This window comes from Gallinula chloropus, assembly GCF_964237585.1.
Source record: "Gallinula chloropus genome assembly, chromosome: 4".
Classification (NCBI taxonomy): domain Eukaryota; kingdom Metazoa; phylum Chordata; class Aves; order Gruiformes; family Rallidae; genus Gallinula; species Gallinula chloropus.
Genome location: NC_140088.1, coordinates 33,622,248 through 33,640,382, shown reverse-complemented (window position 1 = coordinate 33,640,382; position 18,135 = coordinate 33,622,248). Strand labels below are relative to the sequence as shown.

The following is an 18,135-nucleotide window of genomic DNA, read 5'->3' as shown; positions in this document are numbered from 1 at the left end:
GAATTGTGAACAAATACTTATTTTGATGCATTTACTGGGCTATCAAATATATACTGGAATGTCAAGAACAAGCAATATGTTTTTATAAACTTAAGGGGGTGCAAATAAATATTTTGTGTATGCTTTGTTCATCATTGGTTATATCATCCAGTTTACTATGAATTGTCTACTGCCTTAGCAAAGCACTAGATTTTGTCACACTTGTATTAGCTACTTGGTGCTTTTGTGATGAGTTCTCCTGCCTGGTGAGCCTACCTCCCACTGCATGAAAGTATGTTTTGTTCTGGCTCCTTTAAAACTGCTAACCATCCCCCTCCTTGCTCTTAAACTATTTAATTCTGTGGAAGAGGAAAGCGACAGCATGAGCCAGTGTTGTGGCTTGGTTTACTCTGCCCTCTTCCATAAATGATACAGGCACACCTAATGTTTGTAAAGCACACGTGATGCTTGGTGAGTTGTGCAAGCTGGAAGGAAACACTTCACCACTGTGTTCTTTACAATGTTTCTCATTTTACTGCAAACCAGACATTGAAAAAGCTGATGCTGTAACATCCGACAGTGCCACCAGTTGAGCTAGTTGTGATCCTATGTGCCCTGTACTGGTGCCAATGGGTGAGATGGGTCTCCTCAGGGGGTGGACAGTGGAGGGTTACCTCTGAGCAGCCTTCAGTGTAGCGAGCTGTCAGTACTTCGTAAGAATGCATTAGAGCTCTCCTCGGGCTACACTCCAGTCTGTGTGTGAACATTCTCCTCAGGGTTCTGTATTTAGCAGCTTGCAGACGTTGCTGCAGTCGATGCTTCATCTGCTTCTTTCAATATTTACGTGGAATCATCAGGTGGTTAAAGCAGTTCTCAATGGGTGGTGCTTACACACATGAAGCGAGCAGCTGAAGAATGTTCTAAAACCTACCAGCTCAACTTAGACTGGAGCACTCTTGTCATATGTTTCATAGGCAAATTCTTCTGTATGAGCTCTGTCATTTAGCAGGCCAATAAAATCGATCTCCAGCTGGAATGGACCATCTACTTTATCTCCAATTGTGAATCCAAGGGTACTAATCTAATTAAAAGACACATACATTAGTATTGATACAATTGTATTGACTGCTTCCAGGTATTCATTCAAAGCACAGCATTATTTCTTAAGGCTCAAGCACTACCCCATTTTCCACACAGGCTTCAGTGGGAAGTTACTTTACATTTGCCTTTCTACCCCTGTCTTGGAAGGGCCTGAGCCAGAAACACCACCACAATTTTTATTCTTCAATGTTTCTGTAGCACCCATTTCATCACACTTGGGCATACAAGCACATTTTCATACAAAAAAAAAAAAGTCATAATTTTATCAAGATCTGCCTTCCCTCAAATACACTTGTACAACTGCACTTTGTAGTACGTGCAAGTGCATAGTTTTTACTGTGAAATACTAAGCATAAGGTAACAAGGAATGAAAACTAAGTGGAGGATGCTTAGATCAAATACTGTTTTGTCCCTGCAATGCTTGAAAAGTATTTTTAAACACCCTAGACACAGCTTTCATGTTTCCATTTACCATTTTGAATGGCTGTATATTCTAAATCCTGGTACATTTTTCAGCGTCTCTATTTAAACACAGGCCTTTTATAAAGCTTTCTTCCATGAAGCGTGTGTTTTTGCAGTTTATCCACCTTCATATCATTCATATTTACTTTATGACACTCAATTTCCCTTTTAAAACAGATTGTGTTCACGTTGCCAGTCACTGAATGGCCCTAACTTTTTTCATTACAGCAGTTTGGAATTAAATGCAGCATTCCAGGTGCCTAGCATTGATTTATGATCCCTGTATTATTTTGGGCAGTACTGTGCTAACTGGCATTTTAGATTTTAGTTACTTTGATCATTACTCAAGTAAGTTAGTTGCGAGTTGTGTCTTGATTATCTAGATCTCTTGAAAGTATTTTTGGATATAATTTGTAGTAACTTGATGCTGTTGTCACTAAGTAGGAATAATTTATATGCAAACTTCTGTGCAATTTCAAATTCACAAACGTGAAAGGATTTGTAAATTAAACCATAATATAACCTTAAAGGATATTCCAGGCAGATAAAGCCTATTGAAAACTTGCCTTGTCTAACCAGATAGGATGCTGGCTATCCTGGACTCTTCCCCGACTGGAGAGAAAGAATTTTGAGAATGGAATCTGGTGGGGAAAAAAAAACAAACCAGACTTTAGTGTCACTAGTACATAGCATAAAAACATAAAGAAATAAAAAGCCTGCCCTGGTGAATGAAATAATACTCTGCTAGTTGGGTATGCAGAACTGGTAGACAGAAGTGGGCCACACTGACCCTTTCACTGGCCACTCTGAACCAGCTCCAACCCCAAACTGTTCTGCGGTGACCGTGTGTAGCTGTGATGCAGGACTGCCACCCTGTTAGGGCACAGTAAGAGGCTGCAGCACAAAAGGTGCCAATTTATATCCTATTAATCTTTATATCTCCTACTAATAACATATTAGCATAAAACAGAAATTAATGAAGAGTAGCATGTGTATCAGCAGCTTGTCTGCACCCAAGCTGTGTATTTCACAGTGCAAGCTTTGTACTGAGGCATCAGTACTCTAGTAGAGCAGTTCAGAGTAATGGAAAAATGACTGTGAATACCATGGGAGCAAGAAAAAGGAGGGGCTGTGTTAAGGCTTAAGAAACTGGAGGGTTGGCTAGCATGGCTGAGAGGAAAACAAGCAAACCAGCAATGACACACTGGTTTGCATCTTCCTGACTCCTCATCTGTGGAACAGCGGGCTGTTCTCCTGTGGCTGGACAAAGGTATCATGAGCACTGAATGCCAGTTCATAAGGATGTGCAAACCTTAATGTTGTCATCAGCAAGTTACAAAACCTCCCCAAGTTCCATCAGAAAAGAGACAAAACTCCCACTTCTTACAAATCTACTTTGTGTCACAGATGCAAAGGCTGTAGATGACGAGCCACATCTGTGAGTCTCTGACTGACTCCAGAGAGCCAGCAGGTAAAGAAAATCCTGTCACAGGGGACAAATCTTACAACAGCCTATGCGCGTTTCTGTTACAGATGTAACAGTTACCACAGAGAACCTTCCTGGTAGCACCTGTGAAGCTTCAATTGTTAGCTATTACTGGAGTAATAAAAACAGATTTTTAGGTCAACGTATGGTGAATCAAATCATTAATACAATTGATACAGTGTGCCTTCCCACAATTCAGTGAGGTACAATTTGGGAACTCCCAAGCCAAAGGCTGGTGTCTGTGGTATAAAGATACATAACAGCAAGAAACTGTGACTGTTGAAAGAATTCCCTCTCCCACAGAGCCAGGGCCAGGACCCCAACACAGTCCCACTGGTCTGAAAGACATGTTAGTTCACCTTTATTTCCTCCCAGTAGGGGCCTCCTCGGGTGAACATGAAGTAGTTGTAGAGGTCATCCTTTTGGTGAGAGAAATAAGGGTCTGTATAAATGTTTACCATCCAAGGTCTGCCATCCCCACGGACACGTAAATACAGACTGTTGAAGTTTGACCAGTCATAATACTTCTTCCTAGCAAATGACCCCTACAAATTATTTAAAAAAATAAAAAAGAATTATTCTTCCTCAATAGAGTGAAACTTTTGTTATGAAGAACAGAGCACTATTGTTTTGATCACTGTCATTATTATGTCAAATAATGCCTACTGTGATACAGTTAAGACTGGGTTGCATCATAGTAGCTGGTGATCTCACTGGATTTCCTTCAGCACTGTATTAGAGCCCACAAACTGCTGTATCACCACTCTGAGGACTCAAAACCACAACCCTGTAACTATCAGAAACCAGACAACCTTCCTAGGACAAAATTCCCTACCAGGCAAGTACACAAACCCTATAGCAATGGATCGGTAGGAATGTGGTTCATGAAATTTAATATTCTGTGGTTACTACTAGATTATTCAGAGATGTTTACAAGAAACTGAAGAAGTGGCATAATTTATCCCCTGTGATAACTTTCCTTATTGAAGACTGACAAGCACTGGAAGCATTTAATGTTTCCCAATACATCTTGTCATTAATTGTGCATAATGATGCAGATTGCAAGCAAGTCTAATAATCACTTTTTTTTTTCAAAGATCTTAAAAGTCCCAGTGTGATTTTCATATTAGAAGATCCAAGAGTGTTCAGAGAATTACACTGAAGTCACTTGGAACAATGTCAGGGGAGGATGGGATGGGGATGATAGTGCAAGGGTTAAGGACTACTCTTGGCCAGAATTGCTTCAACTAAGCTTCAAGAACTGCTTCAAAATTAACACCAAAAAGCCTGAAATTTCCTCCTCATCTTACAGCAGTACCCATCAACTGCCCTTCTACCAATGCATCTTATAGGTAATAAAATTAGCAATACATTAAAACATGTGGGCTGTGGCTACTTGATTTTACATTTTTGCCAGTTTTGAGCCTTTTTACTTACATAAAGAAAAAGCTCTGTATTTAATGTTTTCACCCTCTGATTTCGAACTGCGTTTTAAAGATGGACTGATGCACTCCCCTACTTCAGAAATAGGAGGTTTACAGAATGTTTCAGTAGCAGCCCAGGGAATTTAACTCTGATGTGATTCAACCTATTGTTCCATTCCCTTGATCCAGTGTCACCAATTTAATCAGTGTTCATCCACATCTCATTTGCCCACTGCTTTTGTTTACTCATATTCTCTGCTCTCTCAGTTTCTGGCCTGGAAAAGTTTTTCCCTGTGTATTTGTGCCAAGTCACAAACAATAGAGGAAACTACAGAAGCATTTCACACAGGGAGTCAAAATGTTCCTTTGCTTTTAGAGGTACTTAAAAACCAAAATAAGCAGTATCAACAATCAGCAAATCTATTTCTTGTTCTGTTTTGTTCAATTCTGAGCTATCAGAGTTGTCTCTTGCCTCTTCTGATATACAGCAGGAGTCAGATCTTTAAAAAGCACATTTCAAAGTCTTATTTCTGTGAGAAAAAAAGATGAGCTCACTCACTTAAAGCAGGTTTGACAAATAGGCCAAGTTAAAGCCCAGGGAATTTGTCCTTACGACACATTCAATTAACTTGAAATTTAGAGACATATCTTTTCTAGTCATACCAATTTTGGATATAAAGGTTCGTAACAACCTTTATTTGCAAAGAGGCTACAAACAAGGCTGTCTTAATGAGCAGATGCCCTACTGTACCTAAGTAAATGATCAAACACCTATTATTCCTTTTCTTAGAAAAGGCAAGCAAAATCCAAGAAAAAGTTCAAGTTCCTTCCAGCAGCAATTAGATCCAGGAAGGAATATCTAAAGCTCCTAGAAACAATTAGTTTCACCTGCAGTAAACAACAGTGCATTTGTTATCCCTGGGATTACACAAAAATGTTCTCTGATTAAATAACAGAAGCTATGCAAACACAAAGCTGTACTTACCAGTGGTGGTTTAGATCTCATACTACAATATCCACTGTACTTTGTCTCCCCATCACGAGGGACTTCCGTGTTGAGGTTTCCATACAGCAGAGCAGCCTGGTTATTCCTACCCAACTTGAGGTAAACTTCACTTTTCCCTCCAATCTCTACATCAGAGGAAACAACCCATTTATTTAAATCTTCTTGGCTCCGAAACTCCCACAACACCCGTGTCTGTTCCAACATGTACTGATCGAACGGGCGGCCTCCAGGTCCTATTAAAAAACTTTTGGTCTCCTTCTTCAGCAAGCCTAGCTGAGTCTTCAAGATATCAATGCCCTTCTTAAAACTGAAAGGATTCTCTGGCCAAGATGTTTTTTTCTCAGGCTGTGACCCTGGCCTTTTGTAGCTGCTATACAATTTTGACGTGGAATCGCTGAGGAGAGGTCCAAGTAAGGGGTGCAAAAGTTTGTGCCTGCAGCATCTGCCACGTAAGTAAGCACTGGTCAGCAATGTAGTAGACAGAGCCATGTTGGTAAAGCTGAAGAACTCACTTCCAGCAAGGCAATTAACAGGTCTGGGATTAATTTAACAACAAAACTAGTATCCAGAGCTATCTCACTTTAGTTACCGTAGGGTATTTCCACCTTTAATAAGAAAAAAAAATAATTACATATAGGATGCTTGTAAAACTGTTTAATTTTTTAGAAAAGATATTAACTTGAAATGTAAGCCTCTAGTAAAAGGAATAAAAAGAATAACATCAAGTATTACACCTCCTCAGACTTCCAGTTTACTTAATGATTTCCACCATACACGTGTGTGTCCCCATGATTTGAAATACCCATGTGAATAAGTAAGTAAAATACTTAAAATAAAACTGAAAAATACAAATAAGTAATTCTTGTTCATCCCTGTCACTGTAACTAAGTTTAGGTATTATGAGCAAAAAAAAAAAAAGAATGTTTCTAAAAGATGGCACCTATATATTAAACATGCAAGAAAATCACAAGTTCACAACAGGCAGACCTGCCATACAGGCCAGAATGACAGTCTTGTTTGACAGTCACAGGTGACAAGACTTTTCAGATACTAAGCCCTCCAGTTGCCATCCTACCTGCCTCTTCCCTAAGTCATGCAGCTCCTTGACCCCTCAACACAACTGTCCCAGGATTACAGAGCAGTTTCTGAAGACCAAATAATTTAATGTGAAAAACTGCAATTCAATAGGGGTTTTTTATAAAGTTTTGGAAAAAAAAACCCCTAAAATCTTCTCTTTGTTTCTTTCTGCATCACTGCTGGTAGGAAGATCTATGCCACATCTCTATTCTCTAAATCAGAGGGGAGAAAAAGGAAGAGCCATAATGTTCAATGTGCTGTACAGAAGTGGCTATTTCTGCCTCTTAAGACTAGACAGACTAGTTGCCTGGTTTGGGTTTTCTTCTTTGTTTGGGCAGTTTTGGGGTTGTTTTTTCTGACACAGAATAAATCTTAAAGTGATGTCACATCAGTTCCTCTTATTTGAGCTTTTAAGAATAGACTCAGTCAAACAAATGACAGAAGTGCCATACTGGACCATTCAGCTTATTCAATCCCTTTTGAACCTGAGTCACGCCACTATTCCTTTCACCCACAAAATCTTCTTATGTGGAAGCACCACATATTTCTCAGTTACAAACTCCCGCTGCTCATCAGTGGGAGAGCCCTTTCCTTTTTCACATTTCTCCTGTCTCAAATGCCTTCTTTCCCTCACTGCAATGTGCTGGCATGCAGATAGCAGCTTAATGGGAAACTTTAGACACCCAAACACAAAACATCTAAGCAGGCAGCAACATGTCATATATTAGCCAACCCCACAAAAAGACTTGCAACGAGACCCGCTCTATTCTCTATGTAATACCTTCCTCTAGTCATGGTAAAATCATAGAATTATAGAATATCCTGAGTTAGAAAGGACCCAGAGGATCATCGAGTCCAACTCCTGGCTGGTCCACGGGGGCCAGCCAAGTAAGAGCATGGGACTGAGCGCATCGGACAGATGCTTCTTGAACTCAGTCAAGCTCGGTGCTGTGACCACTTCCCTGGGGAGCCTGTCCCACTGCCCCGCTACTATTTTTCTTATGCTCCGATTAACCTATGCACTGGGGACTAAAACCACGTTTTCTCATAACGCACTCAGCAAAGTAAGAGGCAAGTTCCCGAACAACAAAAGCCACACGCAGGGTGTCCGTGCCCCTTGGGACGGAGGTGCAGCACACGCCGTGACAGCGACGAGAGCCCGCGGCGCGGTGACGCGGCCACTTCTGGGCCCCGCCGGCAAACCGGCCCCAAAGCAGCAGGGGGGAACCGGCCGACAGGACCGGTATGGAGAAGCCGCAGCCCGCGGCTCAGCACAGGCTCGCCCCTGTTTCCTCTGAGTACCGCGAAGGTAAAACGCCCGATTAATCGGCCCTTGTCCCTGCGCCGCGCTTTGCCAGCACGCGGCTGTAACGCCAGCACCGGTTACAGAGCCCGGCAGCCACAGAACCCCGGCTTCCCGCGGTAGTGCCGCCCGCACCTCGCCGCCATCCCCACAGCGAACTCGCGCCGCGGCCCGGGCACCGGGCCCGGACTCCACCCGCATTCCCCAAACCCGGCGGGCAGAGACGAGGCCGGGACGCGGCGACAGGCGGCAGCGGCCTCTTCTATGCAAACGCGACCGCCTCCACACCCCCTCCCTCGGCTCCGCGCCTGACAGACTCCCCGACACTGAGACTTGACCTCACCTTCCCGCCCTTACCGGCGGGTCACACCGCTTCCGGGCCCGGAGGGGAAACGCGCACCGTGCTGCTCGGGTTCCGTCCGGCGGCGGGGGGCACCGAGGTACCGCTCCCCCCGCGGCGGAGGCGAAGTCTTCCCTCCGCGCTAAGGCGGCGAAGAGGCCGCTGCCCAGTGCCGAGCTGTTTACAGACAACTATCTTTACGTTTAAAGAGAGGCTGGAGGGGAAGGGTGCCTGTTTGTGAGAAACACGTCGGCGGGGCGGCTCGAATAAAGGCAGAGCTCGATCGCTAAGCCACTGGCACAGCAGAAGACCGCCGCCTGCTTAGGGGAGAGGAGAAGGCGGTGGCAGCGGCAGCCCGGCAGCCCCACCTTCCTTCCCGCCCCGGCGCCGTGCGCATGCGCGGTGCCCTTTGTGTCCCGGGCGGGCGGGCGGCGCGGGGCAGGCCGGGCCGCTGTGAGCGCCGCGCCGCCGCCGGGGCGGGGAAGTTGGGGGGGGAGAGCCGGCTCCGCCATGGTGAAGAAGCGGAAAGGCCGCGTCCTTATCGACTCCGATACTGAGGATAGCGGTAGCGAGGAGAACCTAGATCAGGTGCGCGGGGAGGCCCGGCCCGGACGCGGGGCCTGGGATCTCCGGCCCGCGTAGGGCTTGGCGCCGCCATCCCTCCCTCGTTCTCTCACTCCCGCCCAGGGGCTTGCGCGCCGCCTTCGCTCTCCTCAGCCCAGTAGGGGCCCCCGCGGCCCCGGTGGAGAGAGTCTGCTCCTCTCCGGCGGGTCCCCGGCCTGCCCCTGGCAGGCGGCCCGCGTTGGCGCGTTTCGGGGGCTCTTTGCAGCGGGCCCGGCGCTTGCAGGAGGGCGGCGCTCGGAGGGGCGATGCTCGGGGACGGTTTGGCCCTGAGGAGGGGGGAGCGAGGCTCGGCTGCCGGTGGTCGTCACCCCTCCGGTAGTGGGGGAAGAGGCCCAAAGGGCTGGGCAACTTTCCTGCGCAGCCTTGGCACGCCGGGAAAGCTGTTACAGAGCAGCGTGTCAGGTTCCTGCCTCCCGCTGGCCCGGTGAGCCCCTCGGGGCAGGCGGGCTCCCGGGAGGTTGCCTGTTAATTTGCGTTTAGTGCTCCCTGCTCAGCGACTGAACTGGGGAAGCGGCGTTAATGGGAAACTGCATGGAGTGAGGAGCATGTAGGTCTAACGAGGGGAAGTATTTATTTGTTATCAGGGCACCTCCTGGGATTGGGGTTGCAGTGTCTCGTGTCAGTTCAACTGTGTCAGGCCTGCAAAGGGGGCGGGGGGGCAGGGGGGAGTCATTCCTCTGGAAGGGGCAGCTTTCAAAGACTCAGCTTTTGGTGTAGCAAGTCTGGATGATGTGATTCAAATGGTAAATAAAGACATTATAGGTGAAGTGTGGTACAGCTTGCATGGCAGTGCTTGTTCCGGAGAGAAGTTTGGCTGTTTAAATATGCTGAAGCCTACATGTCTGATGTAATTTATCTGCTGAACCTTCAGGGTTTTTAATATAGAAGCTGTTGCTATGTTGCAACAAAAAGCCTTCCCAAACACTCAGAAATAGTTTTGCAGCTTGGAGCTTCAGAAAAATAAAACCAGAGGCTCTTTTAGGCAAATATACTGGAGCAGAGCATGCCCTGATGTTGTTGATCTTGCATGCCTTGTGAGTCTTTAGAGTTGCCGACATCTCACCACTAGTATATTTGTTTGGGAGTTTCTTCAGAGCTTGGAAATAAGAACTGGACTAACTCTAGCATAGGTCAAGCTCGCAGAGTGATGGTGATAGGAATAACCACATGGTTCTGCATCTGTTCCATCATTTGCTGGGCGTGTGCAGCTGTACCTGAGGAGTAGGTGCTTCCTCCTCCGCTGAGCTGCTTGTAACAACTATAACAGCAGGGATATGCATGTGCAAGGACGAAGATTAGGTAGCAGGGAAAGCGATGTGTTTGTGGTGTGACTTAAGGATGAGAACGTCAGGGCGGCCTCACTCAGTTAGGTACATGTTTGACAGCCTTCCTTGGCAATCTAGGCTTGGTGAATCAAAGGAGTAGGAGCCTTTCTAATACAGTGTCTGGAGAAACAGAACAAGGGAAGAAAGAAAGAAAATGGCTCTAAATAAACGTAGTGGTAAATATGCTACAATATACAAGGAGGTAATCTGGGTTGAAGGGCTACTTAGAGACAGTTGTGAGAGAGAAATTCTAGAAAAGGTTGTAGAAAAGATCAGGAGTTTCCTGAAGTGAAATGTTAATTGTACAAATATGCCCTCTTGATGTTGCATGCCCTCTTCAGAGAGAGGTCTGTAAAATGCCATTACTAATGGAAGGTTTCTTTGTTGTTAAGTAGCCTAGGCCATCAGTTTCTGCAGTGTTTATGTTGTCATTTGAAGTACTAAATTGCAATCTGATTGCTGTGGAAATAATCTTTCAGTTGTGAAACTAATGCAAACCAATCTAGCGTTGACTACTCACGACTGAAGAAGTTGGTGTGACTGTATTTCTACTCACAGCTAAGATCAGCCCCAGAGCAATGTTTTTAAGAATAAACTATGTGTCACGAACTACAAAGGCAGTAATGCAGTTTTGGAAATGTTTGTTTTATACTACTGCTTCTGTCATCTGAACAAGCTATGGACAACATGATGAGATTATGAGAGCCATTTAGCTCTTTCTGCTGGTGCATGTTCCTTTTTTGCAAGTGCTTCCTTTGGAGAGCAGCTCTACTTAGTTTCACAGACTTTGAGCTTGTTGCCTCTTCTGTGTCTGTCCAAAGCTTCAAGTACATTCTGTGGTATGCAGGGTCAGTGAAAAGGAATTGAACAGCCTGACACAGAATGAATGTTATGAGCCGTTGCACTGCAGTGATGCCTAAAGCATTTCCCTTTTAAAGTGTATAGTTGCAAGCATTTATTTTGTTTAGAAGGAGCTGTTCTCTACCCGTATTTGGCTTTTGGGGTTAATGCTGCATAATGTAGTTAGGGTGATGGCTCTGAAAGTAATAAGTTGTTTGTACTAAGAAAGTAATGGTATAGTGTGTTATCCTCAAAATACTTTTCTGGCATCCAGTTGTATTAAAATGTGTGTGTGTGTGTATGAATGCAGTGTGTGTGTGTGTGTGTGTATTTATGAAACATAAATAGGCTTTGTCCTTTAGTTAGTGGAGATAATCAAATGGATTGTCTCAAATGTCGTTGTACAGAAGGTGCATATGTACTGACATGGATTGGTAAAACTAAGTACTTAAAATGAATGTTTGGTTTTTCACACCAGGAGCTCTTGTCGTTGGCCAAAAGGAAACGTAGTGACTCTGAAGAAAAGGAACCACCTGTGAGCAAACCTACAGCATCTTCAGACTCTGAGACGTCAGACAGCGACGATGAGGTGAGTTTGTCGTGATATTAGTGAACTTGCTATGGGTCTGATGGTACCTAAAGAGTGAAAGTGTGTTTAGCCTGCTGACTTTGTAAAGTGAGACTGGCCATCAGTGGAGCTTTTGGAGACACGTTAAGCCCAGAGGACGTGCTCAGAAATACTTCTTTTTTACTTGTATACGGTTATGATTGAGAACATAGGAATTACAAAATAGTCTGAATGTCTCTGGAACGGATGACTGCTTGTTTAATCCCATGTTCATGTGGTCTGAATGCTCTGGTGATCTGCATGCTTAAATCTAGTTTATTTTTCTGTGTAGTGCTTGTGGTTGAAGTAGCAGTGAAGCTGCTAAAAAGCCGCACTCTTGTATTCAAGGAGATAGATTTTCATTTCTGGAAGAGAGCTTCCTTCCTCAGGGAGGAAAAGTGTCAAGGCAGGTGGTAGTATATTACAGGTGGCAAAACTGTTCTATTTAGCTATTTTGATTTTCCAAGAACTGTTGTGAACTGGCTTATCTGGTCTTTTGAACATGCAACAGACTGGTTTTACTCCATTTTTGAAGAAAGTGAGGCAAGGAAGAGTTTAGAATTACTTGAATTACATTGTGCTAGGGTTTTGTCAATGCCTTGTACAGCTGTGCTTATCTGCTAGATGTCATTTTATTATTTGTTCTTGGTGTACTACCTTCTAGGTCGGGTTAAGTCTTTGCTTTCACCTCTACAAATTAAAATTGAAATCAACTTATTAAAATAGAGGAATTGACAAACAGGTCATACAGGTATTTGAATAAAAGCATTTTTATTGAAAGCTTACCAGTGTCTTTTGCAAGATTTCTACACATTGTAGTGAGGCTGTTTTTACCATTCATTCTTAAAAAATTAACAGGGAGCTGTTTGGTACAGGGGGGTATTGTTTGCTTGCTTGTTTGTTTTGCCCTGAAACTACAGGAAGGATTATTCATTGTGATAATTTGAAAACCAATAGGGTAGGTCAGTAATAAACTGCTAAGCTTTTGGTAGTGGAGCAGAGTTCTTCCAAGTAAGTGTAAAGAACATGTGGTTAAGTTTTGTTTCTGAGGCATTCTTGAAATAAATGTGCTTAGAACTCTGCTTCAATCAATCCTTAAATTCTTAAAATAATCACTTTTTTATTTTAAATGTAATGTATGCTTAAGACATAAGGACAGAGACAGCTATGAATGGACTGGATATTAGGTTTCTTACTGGGTAACCACTGTCACTGTGTGTGTTCAGATCTGCTGGCACACAGCTTAGAATAAATAAGCTGCGTGAAGTGCAGCTTGTCTGGAAAAGCAGACTTAGGTGTGGAGAGCACATTGATGAAAGTGTTTTGTGTGTCTCTCTGAAAACTGACATCATAAATAATACTATTATTATACCATTATGTATAGAATATGACAAGGTGTCTATTCTCAAACTTGCATGGACCTTGCAGATGCAGAAATAATCTCTGTTGCACCTTGTGCATTTGATACTTGTTCTAATCTGTGTACCATTTCTAATTGATATTCTGTTCTGTCTGACCTCTATGCAGCAGAAGGAAAAGATTTAGAGAAGAGGTAATTAGGACACTTGCTTCTATTCCTGTGCCTGAAATATGCATTCTGAACTGCTGCTCGTCACAGCAGGGTGATAGAGCCTGGGTTGTGACAGTTTTGCTTCTGCCAGTTGCTCAGTTCTGTGCACCCCTAGCCTTGATTACAACTACACCTGCTTGAACAACTTCAATTTTAATCGGTGTTCTTGTAGTTGGTTTGAAGTATTCTCAAACTTGGGGGTTGGGAGAGGGGGTCTAAAAGTTGAAATTGGCTTACTGGACTTGTTTACCTTGAGGTAAAAGCATGGAAATTGTTGCCCTGGGCAAATTTGCTTCCACATGGGTTTTGTGGTGTGCATATTCTTTGTGGTTCCTGGCAAGTGCTAAACATTCCAGGATTGTCTCTGTTGCATGTACTGGAAGGCAGCCTAAATCTCTGCTTCAGAGGCTAATGCTGCATTCTGCGTTTTTTTAAAGGGAGGAATGTTTGTTGGACATAGGGGAGAGAAAGTGTGTTTTGGAATTACAGAGTACAGCAGGTACAAGTCATGCCACAGCTATACGTCGATGCCTGAGGGATTTCTGTAGGTCTTCAATGTGTCTTATGTCCCTTATGGAGAAACATGAAAGCTGTTAGCTGCTTCAGGTGTTCATGGTGATGTGTTCTGTAATGCTTTAAGGACCTCCATGGTCTGAATCAAGTTACCTAGGCAAGGACTGCAGGTGTGTTGCAGGCAGTGAATTCCGGGATGCTCTGAACCATCTTGTGGTGGATCCGTGGAATATATGTGACTGAATTGACTATGAACCGTTCAGAGAACGGTTAAACAGCAATGACTGCAGGCCTTTGCACGAAGAAGTGCTACCTTCACAGAGATATGCTAAGCCAGACGTGGATGTGGAGGCAGATGGTTCCTTTATTTGTGGAGTAAAGTGTGCCTTGAGCTCACCATTCCACACTGCTGTTAGCCCGCTGCACGTAACCAGTTTGGTGTGAGCCAAGTTACTATTTGAGCTACTGTGCTGGAGCTTTATGTGTCCACAAGGTTCTCTCATTACTTGTTGAAGGCATTGTGTGGATGGTGTTCCTCAGTTGCAGTAGGTTAATTCCAGGTTCTTGCTCTTCCCTGTATTTTGGCATCATTGCTTACAGTGAGTGAGTTCTTTCTGGTGAGTGGTGAAGCCTTGATGACTTTTGTGACAACTTCGCTGACAGCAGTGTAGATTAGACAGAAGTCCGTGATGCTGTAGGAGCTCCTGTTTGTTTCTCTTGAAAACACGGTGGTGGTATAAGTCTGGGCCTCATTCTACACTCATTCTAATGTTGTGAGGGTGCCTTTTAACAGCTCTAGGGTGATAGATGGAGATAGTTGTATCGTCACTGCTTGGTACTAGTCTGGACTTTAATGAGGAGCATCTCTTTATGCCTTTATTTGCAAGTGTGCAAATTCAATAGGAAGCAGCATAACTGAAAATCCTGACAAGAGCTGTGGGACAGAGGAGAGGAGGTTGGCAGTGTTCATGCAGTGAGTGAGGAAATGGGTCTTGAATAACAGCGTATGATGTTAAATGTCTTCCTTCCCTCTGTGCTTTTATTTAGTAATACTGCTTAATTAAACCTTCAGGAATGAGTGGCTTCTCCAGTCCTGTGAGGCCATATATTTTTTTCAAGCTGAGGAAATTTGGAAGAGGCAGTGCCTTCATCTTCTGACATGCAGAGGCTCTGCTCTTTGTAACTGGCATTTGAAGACAATTGTCCTTTAGCTATTAATGGGTGCAATAGTAAAGCTTTCCTTAAGGGAGAGAGGTATGTTACTTCCCTCAGCCCAGAGTGCAAGTGGAAATCCGAATAGTGCAAGCTAATTGTATGGTAGCTAGCATGTCCAAAGAAGTTATGTGAACCAGCTGTAATCAAAATAGTATAAAATTTCGTCTGCAAGTAGCTTCTTTAAGTTGCAAACTAGCGTGGGATAACTTCTGAGGACTTGATTTATGTGGTACGAGAGTCTGCAGGAGCTCTGAAGTGGAGCAGGTTGCTCCAGAAATAGATTCATGGAGATACTGGAATTGAATAGGTGATGGTATTCCAATTTTTTTCACCAAATGAACTTTTCCTTTGTACTCAGGGAGCAGCTTTTGCTGAGAACAATCCAGTAATGAGGCACTAATATCTATAGAAGTCATTCAGGCTTTGTTAGTCCAGGTAATGCTGGCCTGTGATGCTAGAAACATGCAAGGTATGCATTGACCAAGTGGTTTTAGTTGTTGCTATCTCCAGCTGTTTAGCCCAGGCTTCTGAAAGAAAACGCAGGCTTTGACAGCCAGTAGCATTCCTAAGTATCTTTTGGTTATGGAGAGTGCTGCTGCTTTGGCATTTGATATCTGACATCTCAATGCTGTTTTTCAACACTCAAAAACCACTTTCAAAATACTTCTAGAGCAAATGGTAACTTGCAGCTTAAACTGAATTTAAGTCTACTATAGGTAGACTTTTTTTTTTCATTCTGTGAGCTCCTTTGAGCTGTACTCAGACAATAAAGGTGGATCAGGAGTCTAGTGATATTTTGGCCCATGAAGCTGTCTTGCAGCCAATTCCTGGCAAAGCCTCTTCTGTGGTTTCAGAAGTGTTTCCTTTATGTGCTTATCTTCCCATTTTGGAAAGACACACTGACTGTCCTCTTTGTGTCTAAAATGATCCTTTAGGTTTTCTAACTGCTGGGCTGTTGTCATTGTGAAGGTGATGGAAAGGCAAGAAAAAGGTTTTTTATTTACTATTCAGTTTTAGCAATAGTGGTAGAGAGCCTTTTCCTCCTTGTAGCTCTTGGGAGTGTTGTCACCAGAGTTCTCCCAGCTTTGAGAAACCCTGAAGACAGCAAATGCTGCCTTGTCTGCATATATGTTCTACCTGCTGTTGTCTTCACACAGACTGAAACTGCAGTTTGGTGACTTACCTGGAGAACTGCCTTTTTTTTTTTTTTCCCCTGTATGAAGGGAAGAGAATGGATCAAAGTTTGTTAGCTGGGCTAACAAAACTTGTCCTGTTAAGTTGTCATGGCATGTCAGTTTTATTTGGCATAGGAAAGGAACACATTAGTAAGGGACCTGGTTTTGCTTTGGTGTTGTGGCTTGTATTTTGCCTTTTCCTTATAAAAGCCATATCCAGGCAGGGAGGATATGGCAAGGACAGGCTGGTAACCTTGGTTATGCATCTCTGGTTTGGTGGTTTTTTGGCAGGGAGAATATCTGTTTTCAAAATAAAATCTCAGTGGATATCATTTAGGTACTGTCTGAATAGAAGAAAATAGCAACTGTCTGAGCTGTGGGATAAAAAAATTATACTGTATTCTGCACTCCTAAGAGCAATTATTTTTTCAGCCCCTTTTCTTTTTCTCTCTCTCTCCTCGATCTTACTTCATCTCCCTAGTGGAAATATGTTCCAAGTTTGCTGAGCTGTAAATTATTTTCTTCAATAATTTTGTGTAGTTCCTTGTGTAGAAGCTGACATCTAAATCTGGATGATTTCTAATGTGGGTTTTGGAGGTTTTTTTTGTTGCTGGCAGTCCATTCTTGGTACTGTGGCCTAACTTCAAGTTCTTGGGAGAAATATGCAAGCTGTTAGCACTGTTATGCTTTGAAGCAAGAGGAAAAATTGAAATGTTCTTCTGGCTACATCCTGTGAATGAACCATTCGATCGTACTCAACAAGCACAAAGCCATGTTGCAGTGCACTTCCACATGGATTTATCGACTTGGTGTGTCTGAAACCATGGAGAGTTCCAGATGGTGACTGAAGGGGCAGCAGTGAATAGGGGGCTGTGTAGAAGAGAAGTTATGGTCATGGAAAGCATGTGAGAAGTGTTGACTGACTCTGACTGGGACACAGAAGAAGGAACATGGACAAGCTGCAGTAGAGGACAGATTTTTGGCAAATAGTTTGCTGTTTGAGATGCACGGGGGTTAAGGGAAACAGCAGATAAATGCTCCTGACTATAACTGTATATGCACTTTTAGTTCATCATGCATGCAAACATCGTTCCCTTTCTGATACCTGTTGGTGTACTAGAGTATGAGGAAATGCCTCAAGACTCTGGACTTTGCCTTGCAGCTCATGGCTTTTCAGTATTGTCTTCCACACTATACCTTCCCTCTAACTTACTCTGTTATGTCTTCCTCTGAAATTTGGTGTTGGCTAGTCTGTCTTGCAGCAATGCGGAGTGGTCATTCAGTGTTCAAATGACAACTGATGGTCCCTGAGCCTGCAGAGCGATCTGTGAGCTTAAAAGAGCCTTGCAGTGGCTGCATGCTGGTTTTGATGATTTATTTGTCCTTAAGGCTTGCTCAACCCCCTGTCTTGTCCTGTAGTGGTATCAGGAATGATGAAGCATTCATGAGAGATTGGGATAGCTGAATAACCCTGAATAACCCAAGCACCTGAGTTGAATGAGGAAGAATTTGCTTGTGTAACACTGCTGAAACTGGGAGGTAATAACAACTATTGTGACTTAAAAGATGTAGAGGTCACTTGGATAAAGAAAAGTGAGATGAAGTGTAATCTCCAGGGTGAAATGGAAACCTAAGCAAATTTTCTGGATCAGGACAGATTTTTTTAAGTTACTTCTTTTGTTGAAGAGGTTACTGCACAGCTTGCTTTTCAGTCCCGTCTTCTTAGACCCAGGTTCTCGACACAGCTCTACTTGAGTAAGAGGATGAAAACAGTCATCTGTAGCACATGGATCTACAGCTATTAAACGTTTTTTAACAACTGAAATCCTGCTGTTTTTATCTGATCTTAACTTCTTTCATCTCAGCATGACCTTTCAAGGTCTTGATATAACTGTGGTGTATACTATGTTTTTCTCTGTGCTTCTTCCTTGCTATGCAACATGCTGACACAGCTATAATTCAGTGTTGGAACACCAAAAAGAAGTGTCAGAGCTCTGGGAAGGCAGCACCTCTGCATCCCTTGTTCAGAGGTCTCTGCTTCTCCCTGCTAAAAGCTCAGTTTTTACTTCCTTGCTGTTGTGTTTTCTC

The 18,135-nt window shown here is 43.6% G+C and overlaps 2 protein-coding genes across 4 annotated transcripts in view; one reads left to right on the top strand and one right to left on the bottom strand.

Annotated features, from left to right (window-relative positions):
* Positions 1-500: 500 nt before the first annotated feature.
* Positions 501-8,212, bottom strand: NDUFAF1 (NADH:ubiquinone oxidoreductase complex assembly factor 1). Of its 3 annotated transcripts, none has more exons than XM_084262700.1 (5): positions 8,196-8,212; positions 5,438-6,063; positions 3,388-3,573; positions 2,109-2,183; positions 501-1,060 (listed from the first exon to the last, which is right to left on the bottom strand). In XM_084262700.1, the coding sequence occupies exons 2-5, from the start codon at positions 5,945-5,947 to the stop codon at positions 920-922; spliced, it is 912 nt and encodes a 303-aa protein (XP_084118826.1). In that variant the 5' UTR covers positions 5,948-6,063; positions 8,196-8,212; the 3' UTR covers positions 501-919. The 3 variants fall into 3 exon arrangements, with proteins under 3 accessions (XP_084118826.1, XP_084118825.1, XP_084118824.1); XM_084262699.1 differs by having other exon boundaries at positions 8,182-8,202; XM_084262698.1 differs by lacking the exon at positions 8,196-8,212 and adding an exon at positions 8,177-8,189.
* A 361-nt stretch (positions 8,213-8,573) lies between these two features.
* Positions 8,574-18,135, top strand: part of RTF1 (RTF1 homolog, Paf1/RNA polymerase II complex component) — a gene marked incomplete at its 5' end in the record, with an annotated part of 31,051 nt that continues 21,489 nt past the window's right edge. The window contains 3 exon segments of the mRNA XM_084263516.1: positions 8,574-8,675; positions 8,677-8,766; positions 11,446-11,556. Coding sequence (XP_084119642.1) covers positions 8,574-8,675; positions 8,677-8,766; positions 11,446-11,556 — 303 coding nt within the window.